This window comes from Trematomus bernacchii, unplaced genomic scaffold (assembly GCF_902827165.1).
Source record: "Trematomus bernacchii unplaced genomic scaffold, fTreBer1.1, whole genome shotgun sequence".
In the NCBI taxonomy this organism is placed as follows: domain Eukaryota; kingdom Metazoa; phylum Chordata; class Actinopteri; order Perciformes; family Nototheniidae; genus Trematomus; species Trematomus bernacchii.
This window is the reverse complement of record NW_022987720.1, coordinates 26,080,689-26,096,003: the sequence shown is the minus strand read 5'-3', so window position 1 is coordinate 26,096,003 and position 15,315 is coordinate 26,080,689. Positions and strand designations below refer to the sequence as shown.

At 41.4% G+C, this 15,315-nt stretch overlaps 1 protein-coding gene across 3 annotated transcripts in view; it reads right to left on the bottom strand.

Annotated features, from left to right (window-relative positions):
• Window positions 1–15,315, bottom strand: part of clec16a (C-type lectin domain containing 16A) — a 42,564-nt gene that overhangs the window by 14,980 nt on the left and 12,269 nt on the right. For 2 of the 3 annotated variants that reach the window (XM_034143658.1, XM_034143655.1), the window contains exons 11-16: window positions 10,771–11,068; window positions 9,016–9,127; window positions 8,805–8,905; window positions 8,030–8,149; window positions 6,917–7,026; window positions 3,814–3,858 (exon numbers count right to left, since the gene is read on the bottom strand). In XM_034143658.1, the coding sequence (XP_033999549.1) occupies window positions 3,814–3,858; window positions 6,917–7,026; window positions 8,030–8,149; window positions 8,805–8,905; window positions 9,016–9,127; window positions 10,771–11,068 (786 nt within the window). The remainder of the gene's footprint in view (window positions 1–3,813; window positions 3,859–6,916; window positions 7,027–8,029; window positions 8,150–8,804; window positions 8,906–9,015; window positions 9,128–10,770; window positions 11,069–15,315) is intronic. The other variant, XM_034143657.1, reaches the window with a different exon arrangement.

Here is a 15,315-nt window from a genome sequence, read left to right as displayed (position 1 = left end):
TTTGAATGAAAGAAAAACTCAGCAGCTGTGAACACTTCAGAAGCATTTATACAATCAGATCTGCGAATAAAGTCAAACTAAGCAAAGGCATCTTTTGTGACAAGTTGAACCGCTCTATCTACACACTGTTCTGAAATATAAACACACTTCATGCAAAGCCGTATATCCTGGAATGTTTTACGTGGTGGACTACTGAAAGTAGATAAAGACCCTTGAGATACAGGAAAGGTAATTCAACAAAAGTCCCCTTTTATGTTTTACAATTTCCAGAATAATCTGAATAGACCTTATAATTACAATTATATATTTAAATGTACAATCACTCCCTTTAACAGTCTTGCAATGTGATTGTATTTAGCCTCACCATTTATGCTTTTTTTGCTTAACAAGCTACCCGTGTGTCCTGAAAAGATTGTTATTTTCCCCAGTTCCCTCTTTTTGATTTTCCTTTTCTTTACCACTTGGTCAAATGCTGAGTAGTATCACGGATCATGAAGCTGACTCATCTGTCCATGCAGGTCTGTGCGTGTAGAGTTTAAAACGACAGTCTATAGAAATGTTTGCTCTCTCACGACACTCTGATAATCCTTTTCAGAGGGGATAATGCTGTATGTGTTCTTTGCGTTCAAGGTCATATATCTAGACTTACAATATTCCTCTTTGCATGCACGAGACGAGGGACTTTTTAAATAAGGCTGTTTCTTATCGCAGGACATTTCTTCCTGACTTGTCACTACAAGCATTGTGCACATTGTGGGAGAGGAATTCCTAAATGACGTCCCATCAACAATATGGTGTTTTGAATCAAAACAGGAAATACTGGACAGGAAACACTAGTTGCTTGGAAATGCACCGTTTAGCGTCTAAGTGTACAGGACACATTTTGTTTCTTCTTTTGTAAGATACTTATCAACAGCTCCTCTTGACATTAAAGTGAACATTGAAACTTCCAGCTAGAAGTAACAGACTTATCATTAAAATGCCAAATATGTTAATCCTGGTGAAATGAATCCAAGTAACAATTTATTAAAACAGCAAATCAGTAGGTTTCATATTAAAATAATATTTTTGCTGATTCCTTCTTTTCTTTTACAGATTCATTATTAGCTACTTTGAAAACATTTTCCTTGTTTGACACCGCTAAACTGACACTTGACTACTGAAATTATGAAAGTGTTTTTAAATCGGTGACTGCTGTGCTAATGGAATAACATTTTGACATTAAAAAAGACAAACTCAATCACTAAAGATCAACATTTACAATAGAAAAGACTAAGGATATTTAGATTAATTCCAAATATAAACATCCAATGTTTTCTCTGGATTCATGACGGATGAATGTTCATTGTATTATCTGTATTATGGTTTGTTTGTTCACCATGTAAAGCGGCCTTGGGTCCCTTGAAAGGCGCTATACAAATGTAATCTATTACTATTATTATCTGATCGAAACATAATTTAATCAAATAAACATTTATTTTAATGACATCATTTCGCCTGTTTATTTTAACTACACTATAATCCCAATTATGTTTTTCATATACTATTGAGAAAATATAAGTTAAATAAGGATGTCAAAATGATGACAGCAACAACTATTTCTAAGAAATGAACTCTTTCAAATAAAATCAGGAAGCCTCCTCCTTCATGAGTTATGTTAGGAGTCAGCAGGATGATTGCCGCGATATTTCCCTGAATGCTGAAACAGAACTTTGCTCTCTGGTGATCCAAGTGTTTCAGTTGTGACGGAGGCAGATGTAGCTCCTGTGACTGATTCCAAAACTGATATATCCAAAGATACTCAAAGAGAAACAGAAAGGGTGTTGCCTAGGTCAAATCCTATAGAGCAGGGGTTCCCAACCTTTATTGTGCCAAGGACCGGTAGATACATTAAAAAAAAATCGCGGACCGGTTGTCAATTTTAACTGATTTTAATATTTACTCACCACCAGCAGGTAGCAACAGAGGCTAATTGTATGTAACAGCCTGAACAAATACTAGAACAATATGCATCCAAAACATATTAACAAAGTTTAAAAAAGAACCGGTGTTGTTTTTTTTTAATCCAGTGAATGCTGGGAAAACGAGGAGAAGGTGCATTATGAAGGAGATGTCCGGTCGCCAGGGTGTGTGTGTGTGTGTGTGTGTGTGTGTGTGTGTGTGTGTGTGTGTGTGTGTGTGTGTGTGTGTGTGTGTGTGTGACACTGGCATTTATTTTCAGAAGATATTATGATAGTGTCGTTCGTTCCGGTGCACTCCCGACAGTTTAGCACTACATCGAGATTAAGATTAAACTAATTTATTTTGGGAACAGCCGCATATATGCCGGTGTCGGACAGACACAAACACACCGAACACATAGCTGAGCTGAGCAGAGCACATACACACACATGCGTCTTGGTGACTGACTGGACATCTCCTTCATAAAACTAATAAAAGGGGGAGTAATCGGGCAGTTCGATGTGTGTAGATGTGTGTGTGGTTAACACGTAGCAGCCTGCAGTCACTCTTAAACTGTTCTGATTAAGTTAAACACAGCGAAGGCGGTGCGTAAAAAGGCACAGCTCTTTACCGAGTACGTCCCGCTGCCTCCTGATGCTGCAGCCAAATCATGAAGTGAAGGAGGGTTTCCTTCTATAAAACAGCTGCGGGCAGCAGATACCGTGAGAGTCCCGGTCATTAATTCATAGATCAAGGCAGACTGGTTTACTCTCCTATTTTGCCAATCCGGTGCTTAAACAAATAGCTCCCTCTACACCCCTGGCCCACCTTAAAATGAAGTCCGAGTTTGAAATATATCTCAAATAATGTATGCACCACCATTTCCCCACATAAACATAACAGTCTGCAATCAAACGGTTGTCTCCTGTGCGCTCCTCTTCCTACTTGGCGCACCGGTAACATGCTCGTGCGCACAAGAGGCTGAGACCTTAGGCTGAGCCGCCGAATCCCTCGGAACATCATAAAAGCCATTTTCAACGGTTTTCTGGTGTAAGATTAACAAGCTACTGGATGAAATAATATGACTGGTGGCATATGTGCGAAAATTAAACACTTTTTGAAAAAAATATTATGATAAAATATTTTTATATATTTATAATTCTGCAAATATTACGATAAACTCACAGCTATTTCGCGGCCCGGCAGTAACACCTCCGCGGCCCGGTACCGGTCCGCGGACCGGGGGTTGGGAACCCCTGCTATAGAGTGTACACGGACAATGCTTTCACTTTGACCCATTACACCTTCAGGGAAATGGATCCAGTTATAATAAATGGATTTGATTACACATATACAATGCGCTTATCTGGTGCAATTAGTGTGGCGCGGCACGGTTTCGCCGCTGCGAGGCTCCACTAGCACCCCGCCCCGACGACGACGACGACGACGACGCTCGCGAAACAGAGGGCCTCATCATATAACTTTGCTTGGGGCCTCATGTTGGCCAGGCCCTGGGTCAGATTGTGATTCAGCTTTTGTCACACATCTGAGGAATAACTGGTCCTAACAACAGATATCATCCGCTCACCTCTGTCACTATACATATGTTCCTTTACTGTTCACTTAGCTTCAGTATAATTTGGTAGATGTTCCCAGTCTGCTTTTCTGAGTGTGTTTCTAGTCGTCTGTTACCGCTTAAAAAGCCCCCCCTTGTGCTTTGTGTTTATGTACAGTATGTTCGGCTGAAAGAAGAACTTTTATGTAGGTTAGTGGTGCATATCTGTGAGTGCAGGTGTCTGGTTATCTTAAAGAGCGAGTGTGTGTGTGTATGTGTGTGTGTATGTGTATGTGTATGTGTGTGTGTACACTCACCTTGTAGAATCTCCGCAGTAAATGCAGACTTTCTTCTCTACCACCCTAAAAACACAAACATGAAGTGTGAACAGTATGAAATGATTGCAAGGAAAAATCTACATCCTCATTCATGTGAAAATAAAAGACTCTGGAAACAAATGGCCAGGAACCATGCACTAACACTTCTTATTTTAGGAGCTTAAGCTTAATTTCTAGTCCCTTAAGAAATAGTGTGTATTTGACCTTCTGTTGCCCTTATATACCATCACCATATATGAGATTATAAAACGGACAAGTCAAATCAAGCAATCTGATTGGTTCTTAGCCGTGATATAATGAGCGTATATCACGGGTAGAATTGTAGTTACTTTTCACAAGTCAGTATCCCTCCGCGTCTGAGAAAAAGCTACAACCGTTACAGCTGTTACATTACGTCCGTTACGAAACTAACTTACAAAGATTAAGATGGAAACATGTAAGGTTAACTTCGACCTCCGGGGTGGCCTTACTATGGAGGAGTGGATTGAGGAGTGCCTATCTCCAGAAAAAAAAAGCACCTAAACGACGACATGCAGAGCTACGTGAGGAGCAGGTAGACCAACTGGAAAAGTATCACCATTCAAAAGCTTTCTGATGCGGGTCTTGAAACAAAGCAGATCAATTATGACCGTTAGTGGCCACAGGTGCGAAAGCTCTCTCCAGAGCTACTGGAAGCCGAATCTCGGGGACCGGAGAAAGTGGAGCAATATTCTCGCCACGCCAAGCAACAGCCTAGAACACAACCTCAGCCTATACAAGTAACCACGTAAGCCATTCTACTGATGCTGGACAGTTTTTCAGTGGGTGCACAATAAACGGCAACATACAAATGAATGTAAATAAATAGCCAAATAATGGATCAACGCTCTCTGTCTAATATGTTCGCTAGCTGTTAGTGTTGTTGCATAGCAACCACCTCGCACTATGTTTCGTGCAGAAGGCAACGGAGGGCCGAACCACGCCCCTTAGCTGTGATATAATGAGCATATACCACGGCCTGTCGTGAGCTATTGCTTAAATATACAACTTAGAACCAAATATCAAATCAATTTGTAAAACTCTTTTAATTTTAATTTTGAAGGTTAGATTTCAGTTATTTAATCACAAATAAATTCCTTATTTATTATTAAATGCATTTGAAGCTTTTCTGAATTAACCTCACCAAGTTTTTTATACCATATTTATGTTCCTTAATACACCACAAGCGGAAATATCCTTACATTTGCAAAACACTTTTAAGACATGTTGCTGCAAAATCGGAAATGTTTGGGCGGAATAATCTCCAAACAAATCCTGAGATAATTATTCAAATAGTTGTAAAAAGAGGAATAAAAGCCCAAGTCTGTAAAGAACTATTTTATATGATTACATATTTGAACTGGCTGTTCGTAAGAAATGGTGAAAAATGCACACGACATTCACATAACTGGGAGGGCTTCCCGCAGAACTGTTGAATAACGATGTCACTCCTGTGCTGTCTGTGTGTCATTTCCTTAAACTGCTATAATAAATGTTTTCCCAGTTTACCCATTAGCATCAAAAGAGAGCGAGAGGAGTAAGCAGCCAATACTCTTCTTAGTTTCAGATATGACAATGCATTCATTGTGATGCTGTGTGTGTTTAACACTGAATAAACTAAACCTGTTTTCCTGTCAGCGATAACTAACATCTCAACTGTTTCCTCATAAAGAGGCAGAAAGAGATTTAGCTGGGTTATGGCGAACATTACTTAACATCAACAGAAATATTAGATCAAGGTCAGTTCTTTGGTATTGTGAAGCCGAAGGCCACAAGATAACAATTAACACAAAATAAAAAGGACTTTAACTAAATATGTTAATCATCTTTCCTGGGAAAACCCACATGACTATTTCAGCCAAAGCAGCAGCTCTTGGTTAATGTCAAACTGTGTCAGTGGTGGGAAACTCTTCAAACAGAAACCCCCAAATACAAATTGTTGTAATAAGAACGATGGTCAGATTTCAAGTGGACTTTCTATTAAGTCAGATTTCAAGTGGACTTTCTATTAAGTCAGATCAGAGCAGTGTTTTTTGTCTGAAGTCCAGACAAAAAACACCAAAAGCACAACCACTTCCTGTAAGTCCTGTTAAGAAAGAAGAGAGGACTGCAGAGAAAGAGAAGGTGTTAAAGATACCCTGAAGTGAGAGAAGAGGAAATAAAACAATTCTCAGAAGGAAGAGGAACAAAAGGGTTTTCTGCGCAAGCCAGGCGTGAAGCACAAGAGCAGAGGAGGAAGAAGAGTCAAGAGGGAGTAAATAAGGAGGAGACGACCGTTAATGACATGACAAGTTAGGATAAGGAGTAGCTTAGAAGAACAGGAAACGGTTGGTGCTGCTGGAAAATGCCTTAGGTCATAAAGCTGCACTAATTTAAAAGCTGTGCACATTAGGGTTCTGTGGAAGTGATAACTTTATATGTGAAGGGGTTGCTTTACTCCTATGATATGCAAAAGATCCAACATGTGCACCCTCATTTAAGATTTCCAAGGTTATTGTCATACTGTATGTACAATAGCAATTCTTTGACCACCTGTTTGTAAAAGCAGGTGGGTGTGCTGAACTAGTGAGCGTTTCTGAGAACCCTTGTGGTTAGTGTGTGTGTGTGTGTGTGTGTGTGTGTGTGTGTGTGTGTGTGTGTGTGTGTGTGTGTGTGTGTGTGTGTGTGTGTTGATCATGATCTTGGAAAAAAAGGCGTGGTCATAACTTCAAAAATAAATATTTAATTAGAAACAGCGTTTTGTTGGAACTAAACCTTGAAGTGTGTGCAGGCACGTCTTGTGAGGCGACTTTGTGAAAAGGACTGCGAGGACGAAATCCAACAAAGTACCAATAACAGAACGTTTGAAAAACATATTTCTGCGTGGGGGTGCAGAGAGCTGGTTGTGAGTGTGATGTGAGTTTTTGATTAGTTTAGATGGGGGTAAGACGACTCCATTTCGGACATGAATGTTAATTGATGTCGCTTACTGAAAGTCTGTTGTATACGATCACCACCTTTATCTATTTTAATTATTTGACACATATTTAACACTGACAGGACCGTACGTATGAGTGTAGCATACCTCCAGGCAGGCCAGGTGAACGTCTTTGATGATGCACTGGCTTCCAGACAGCACCGACTGCTTTAACAACAGGCAGCACAGCTCCAGCGTAGCCAGTCGCACTTTACCATCTACACCCACACACACATAGGAGACAAACATGAGAATGTGACAGCAGAGGCCTGTACTACGAAGCTGGTTCAACCTAACCTGGATATGTTTGAGTTAGCCGGTTGGCCTAATCCAAAACATACGCGCTCTCGCTAAGCTGTACTACGACGCTGGTTATCAAGTGGATCGCTCAAGCCAGCCGTGTCCCATCTAGTTAGGTGCGCGTATTATGTTGTGGCAGATATTTAAGTAAGCTTTCTTAACGCTAATGTTATAATAGTCAGATTGCTCTGAAGATGGGAGGTGATATTCTATTAATTTTCACGTTCACACAGTCAGTTGATTTTTGCCGGCCGTCTTTCCTGCAACGGCAGTTTTTCTGTAATTCCTCTATCCTGTAATATGACTTGATCGCTTTAAACTGCGCACACTGAGCTCTGATTGGTCAGCAGGCAGTGCTTTCACTGAGTTGATCTCTTAGCCTGCCACCTAACCTGCCCCGGAGGAGGTTAGCCGCTCAGCATAAGTTACCATGGAGATCTAGCCCGCTTAAAAGAGAACCAGCGTCGTAGGACCGGAAAGCCCGAGTTTTCCCTGAAGTTAGCCGGCTAAGCGAAAATCCGGCTTCGTAGTACAGGCCTCTGGTCTCAATGAGAATACCAAATAAATAATGAAAGTCACTTGCTGCAACATATTTCTGTGATTGTAATTCATAACCAGACTTAAAAGAGGACAATCAGCTTGGTCAAGTTATTGTTTGACAATTCCTGAATAAGGCTTTCTGATTTAGGATTTTACTTGGGACCAATTTAAACATACACAAAGATAACAATAACCATATACAAAATCAAACACAGTAGTACTACAATTTGTCATAAGGAAAGTTAAGGGAACCCACTGAAATGACCACATGTGGCTGCTTACATTAAAAACCTATCAACATTGTAACTTAAGATAATAAAACGATCAAAGGCAGGTCATTGTGTGTTTGTGCGTGCGTGCGTGTGTGTGTGCGTGTGTTACCTGGCTGTGATGCCTGGCTTATCACTCTGATCAGCCTCTCCACCAGCACCAGGCTGTAGCAACTCTTCTCCTGGTCAGGGACCGGCAGCTGCAGACGCTCCAGAAGACCTCGGTTTATACCTGCAAGTTTCATTGCATTTGGTGGCATAAACTTTGATACTGTGGTTTACGGATTATAATACACTTGTCTTCAGTCATGCTTTCTACTCAAAAATATATATTTGAACCTGGTAGAATTACCAATAATACTGTGACGGTGGCTCTAATTCTTAGAGGCATGGGTAGGAATATCCTTGCCATTATCCCCACATTTATACCTATTGGGCGATAAAACTGAAATTCCAAAACTGACAAAAAGTGCTCATTCAGTTTTAACCTCGGCTGCCAGAATGATATTGAGACACTGGAAAGCACCCACAATCCCACCATTTAACGAATGGAAGGCTCTGATGAGTGCAACAGCATCATATGAGGTTATGTTGGCAAGAGGGGTAGAGGACCTCTAACTAGTAGCCTGACTGTAGGACTCTCACAAAAGGGCCTTTGTACAATTATTCTAATCAAGCATCTGTGAGCTATGTACAATGTATGTTCATAAATACAAACTTTAATAACAACAAAAAAGGTGGTGTAGGTTAGGTTCATAGTTCTGTGTTGCATTTAAACAGGATGGTTTCCCGTTGATATAAATGTGTTGCTAATGGATATGATAGAAACACCTGTCACTTAACCAACAAAACTAATGCACATAAGTGAAATAAAAAGATAGTCCCACCTTTGCTGTGAGAGACGGCATAAAGCAGGCAGAGGACGAACAGGGCGTGGTAGTCGTCGGTGGTGCAGTCGAGAGCACTGTACACCATGTCTAAGAACGGTCTGCAGAGAGGAGATATGTGTCAGTAAAACACTCATTATTTCACAGTTATTTTCCGTTCTTTCCGCCTCTAGACGAATCTCACAGTTTGTGTGTGGAGATGTGTGTGTACCTGCTCCTCTGTGTGTGTGTGCGGGTGGCTGCAGCTGTCTTCTCCTCATCAGTGATGTTCTGCTCCGTCAGCTCCGACACCTTGCACTTCTCCATCACCACCATCTCGATCTCTGTGAGAACACACACACACACACACACACACACACACACACACACACACACACACACACACACACACACACACACACACACACACACACACACACACACACACACACACACACACACACACACACACACACACACACACACACACACACACAGCACACACACACACACACACACACACACACACACACACACACACACACACACACACACACACACACACACACACACACACACACACACACACACACACACACACACACACACACACACACACACACACACACACACACACACACACACACACACACACACACACACACACACACACACACACACACACACACACACACACACACACACACACACACACACACACACACACACACACACACACACACACACACTTGTAAAGTAGTTGTCAATGTATGCTTATCACATCACACATCCTCAACAAAACACACATCATAGCTATGAAGACAAAAATGGGATGTTTGAACCAGTGAGTGTGAATGTAAAGCCTGGAGTGCTTCCTTCTCACCCTTCAAAAAAAATGAAATATGGCAACAAAAAAGAGCCAACCATGCCATCAGTACGTTTCCTTATTAGTGATTAATGACCAAAGAAATTATTTCAATGGACATCTTTAATAGCATAAACATGTTAGAATATAATGATACAGCATGTCATCCAAGTTACAATCTGTCCTTCAACACGTTTCTGATGTTATCTCTTTTCTTATTAATCAGATCATTAGGGTGGGTGTAGTTTTTCCTCCCCTAAATGGTAAATGTCTCATTTTGAAACTCCCCGCCTCTATGCAGCCCACGGTGTTGTTTGCGTGTCAAAACACGGTGCACCTTCAGAACTAATGAAGATTGCTGAAAGACCTGAGGCGTCTATGCAGTCTAAGCTAAGAAGGAATAATTTCAGATGAGTGAAACTGACACCTGTTTACGTAACACACACAAGCGCACAGATACAAACACACACACACACATGCACATGGCGAAGGAGTGAAAAGACAGGCGGAGAGGTGAGGAGCACAGGATGGATGGTGTGTCACCGTGGAAATGGTTGTTTGCCATGGAGACTGTGTTGGACAAGTGGTAGCCTTGGTGACCGTGGGGAAATTGACAGGTGCCACACAGCAGAGACAGGAAGGCCTCATCTCAAAACTAGCCAAAGAGGAAGCTTTGGATAAATTACTTTTATTACGTTTTTATTTTTAGTCAGCCTTCTTCAATTTGAACACTTGTTGATCATTTGTTTTTAACACTTCCTTTTTTTTAGGAATCAAGCGTTTCATTTACTGGAAATCTATCCTACTGTTGAACAACATGCTTCACATTGTAATTTGAATTTGTTATAAACAGTTGTAGTCATGTGCACATTGAATTAAGCACTCAAAATGAAAAGCAAAAAAGCAGCTTATTTAGGAGTGAAGCACATCTAGAGTAAAAGTTTTAGTTCTTCTAAAGAGTTAGTTTCTCTCTTTCTTTTTGTTTTGAGATGAGGGCTGCTGCTGTGGTGGCTTTTGGGTAACCAGGGGTGCATTATGGGAGACTGTGTCAGATTGATGGGAGTAACGACACACTGACAAACACAGTCCTGTACTGCTGCGTCAAACGCGACACACACTCACCTTCCGCTGTCTCCCCACTCGCTCTGCTTCCCTTAGAGCTCCTATCACCTCCTCCTCCTACTCCCTCTGTACCTTTGCCCTTCTCCCTGCCTCCCTCTCTCTCTCCTCCTCTGCTGTCGTCGTCCCAGCCCTCCTCCGCTCCTCCTCCCCCGGCCCTTTCGTCGTCCTCCTCCTCGCCCAGGTTCTTGTAGTTTGGCCTCTTCTGAGTCCTCTTGCGGCCGCGGTGGCGGGACAGCTCCAGGGAGCGCTCCAGAGACTCCGAGGGCTTCGTGAAGCACCGCACCGCTCCTGCACCGGCCTGGGGGGGGGGGGAGAGAAGGACAGAGAGGCGCGTGTGTTAGTAAGTGGTGTGATGGAAACTTCTGAAGCAATGGAGACAGGACTCAGAGAGACACGGGAAGAGCAGGAACTTTGATGGCAAACACTGATGGTTTATTTGGAGCTTCGGCCGGAGAATTCACATGTGCTGCCGCCACGAGGTGTCACAGCGGTTATCAAACCAATTCTGATGATCTCTAACCCAGACCCATGTATTAACTAGTTCTGAGAGAATAATCAACATTGTGCATAACAAGATAAAGCCATAACACCTCTATCAGCTGACGCCAACAGGCAGGAACAGGGAGACAAAGCACTGAGAGCACAGCACCCAAGGCTGCAGGTGCTCATTGTACAAACTGATAAACTGGGTCAAAGTTATGGGCCTAGGAAAATATTTCCCCAACAGGCGGGAAGACATTACATGCTGGGAAGTGACAATAAAAATGGTTGTTTTTTTTTAAATACATTTCGAGCCAGCTTAGCATTTATTGGAGAATGACAGTGTTAAAAGAGTGAGATAACGGGGAACACACACATTAGGAGGGAGGGAGGGAGGCACACACACACACACACACACACACACACACACACACACACACACACACACACACACACACACACACACACACACACACACACACACACACACACACACACACACACACACACACACACACACACACACACACACACACACACACACCACACACACACACACACACACACACACACACACACACACACACACACACACACAGCACACACACACACACACACACACACACACACACACACACACACACACACACACACACACACACACACACACACACACACACACACACACACACACACCACACACACACACACACACACACACACACACACACACACACACACACACACACACACACACACACACACACACACACACACACACACACACACACACACACACACACACACACACACACACACACACACACACACACACACTTTGGGGAAACATCAGTGAGGACATACTGGAACTAGAAGAAACCACTTCTCAGATGTAGATCTCAAAGTTGCACCAAAGCGCAGATAGGCCCACAGGAAGCAGCTGGTAAACGATAAGATGCTGAGCAGAGACCTTTTCACTGACTAACAGTAAACATAGCGAGAATACGTTAACATAGCAATAATAACCACCAACTCTGACGATAAAAATAGCTACAGTAGAATGACCATATTTCTGAAAAATAATAAAAAAGGTACTTAACTTCAGCGGTGCATACAGTATGTGCTGAAGTTTATATTGCACTTACTAAAAAGGTCCATGCCCCTTTATCTGATTAGATTATAATTTGTTTAAATGTAAAACTGGGTTGAGATGGAAGTGGAAAGTCTGTGGACTAAACAAGATAAGGAATATGAACTTTTTGAGTTATAACCAAAGGTCATTATGGTGACCCATCATAAAGACCCTCTCAAAGCTCTTAAGTTTTTGAGCAATCATCAGTGCCCATTTAACTACTTATTCACGGTAACCTGAAAGGTGCACTTAGAAAACAGGCGTCAACAGGCAACACAAAAATGTGACTGAACATTGTGATCTTGGAAGAAAAAAGAAAAGAAAAAAGAAAAAAAGAAAGGTTCATCAACTATTTAGGTGCATGTATGCATTTGTCTGTGTGTGCATATGGGACTAAATACCAAGGTCATATGGCTTCTGTGGTTTCAGTTGTAGAAAAAAGATTCAACTTTGTTAAGAGGAAAATAAATAACAGGTATCTTTATGAAACTAGGTGGCCCTGTTTCACTTTCCTTGTTAGGCGAAGACAAACCACCAAACACACACATGCACAGGTGAATGCAAAGGCAGGTCGACACACACACACAAGTGCACTAAAGATGAAGGCCCACCCTTATGGCGTTATTTTTGTGCCTCTATCCTGAGCACGCAATGAAACATTTTGAGCATAGAAAATGTTATTGAGCGCGGAATTTAACATCTTTGAGCACAGAAAAATATATTTTGCAAGCACAATTGACTCTAAGCCCTCTCACAAACTCCTGCTCCGTGCGCAAGCAGACCGCTGCACACGCTCTCCCTCCCCTTCTCTCCCTCGCTCAACCTCTCCACCCTGTGTGCGCTCAGGTTTGCCTGCGTGCTCGCTCAAGAAAATGAAAACCATTCACAGTTAAGAATTAGATATTAATTATTAATGCCATAAATGATTGCATCCATTTACAGTTTCTTATTTATCCAGTATGATAGATTATGAGCTACGTACGGCAAAAAATCGACCACATTAATCTGAACGAGAGAGATGAGTTATTGTTCTTACAACGTAATTCCACGATTATTTAAGAATAAATCCTTTTAGTGGGTTAAGTACATTCTTAGATTAAGTGAGAAATGGATTTAACTTATGATTGACAGCTATCATACTGGAGAAATAAGAAACTGTAAATAAGCAATCATTTATGGCATTAATAATTAATATCTAATTCTTAACTGTGAATGGTTTGTGAGAGGGCTTAGAGTCAATTGTGCTTGCAAAATATATTTTTCTGTGCTCAAAAATGTTGAATTGCGATCTCAATAACATTTTCTATGCTCAAAATGTTTCATTGCGTGCTCAGGATAGAGGCACAAAAATAACGCCATACATCCTCATCATGTGCCAAGAACAGCTGCAGTTTCTATGCTTACATACTTACTGGAAGGAAATGTGTGCCAAGTGAATCAACAGTGGTCAAGTCTGCTACTCTAGATAAAGCGATTCATTGCTATATGGTCGTGATTGCTGGAGCTTTATTTGTATTCCCCCCTCATGCCAGTTCCTCTTTGACTTCCCCCCCCCCATGTTCTCGTAAGAGGAAAGGTTATTCAGTAAGGAATAAACACTTAAGAATTCCCTAAATGTCTGCTCCGTCTGTAGAGAGTGGTTCACCAAAGTATTCGCTGCTGGGATTGTGAAAAATTTGATAATGATAGTCAGATTTAGTCAAACCTATTTTTAGATTAAGTTTAAGCATAATTAAAGCTTAACGCCTTAGCTACCTATTTCAACAAAATAAGTATTTTCATTATTTCTGTTGCCACCCAAGCAAAAAAAGATATGTGTATCACTTACATCTGAGCAATTAGGATTTTTCCGTAGCTGCTGATAGTCAGATACAAACCACAGACCAGCATTCGCGCGTGTGCTTGTGCTTGTGTGTGTGTGTGTGTGTGTGTGTTGCACCTGTTTGCCATCTATGTTCTGGTAAACCGCTTATCTTCTGGGCCATCCTACTTACACACACACACATCATGCAGATGAAGGCGAACATCTGCACAAACACACCTAGCAGCACAAGAAATCAGGGCACCTTAAGCAGGTCGATGATATTCTTATAAATGCACACAACTGAAACAGCTGCATGTGACAGAGATACAGTAAATACACACTGAGATATGCAAATGGTGACATCATGTATCTAACTGGTGCACTTGCAAGAAAACACGTGAAGGAGAGAGAGGAGATCGAAAAAAAGAAAAAAAATACTTCCAGGAAAGAGATTTGGGTTAGTGAGGCAGTTCTGTCACTGTTCCATCATGTGACCTAATTTCCTGCCACATCACAGACAAACAGGAAGTATCCTTCGACCACCTGTGCAGCCAGAACCCAGGCCTGATCAGTGTGTGTGTGTGTCATGTACGATAAATCAAACAATAACACAACAGTGTGTATCTGATGGGGCAAGTAATATCCACTTTGTAAAAAAAGAAAAGACAATTCTGTGCATATTATTATCATCTATTCATCATCAGAAATAATCTTTTTCCACAAGAAATAACTGTGCTAAATGCAGGTGTCCTATTAGCCTCAAACATGCTGTATATTATCAGAGGTATGAGCACACTCAATCAATAAAAAAGGACACAATGTCCCTTGAGCAAGAAAAACATGTTGCAAGTGGACAGTAGAGAACTCATGAACACCGGAACTAACACAGTAAATCAGTATTTATCCAAAAAACTAAAACAAAATGATGGTGAATCTGTTCTGTTCCTCTGGTTTATTTTATGTTACATTTGGATCATTTCTATTTGATTCTACAGATTAAATACAGTTCCCTTCTCTTCTAATCATTATTGTTTATAAGAGCAACACGTGGCACATTCAAACGAGAAGAAAAAAGCGGCATAATGAAAACTGGAAGGTGCTGGTCTCATGTTGTGGTACACCAACGTTG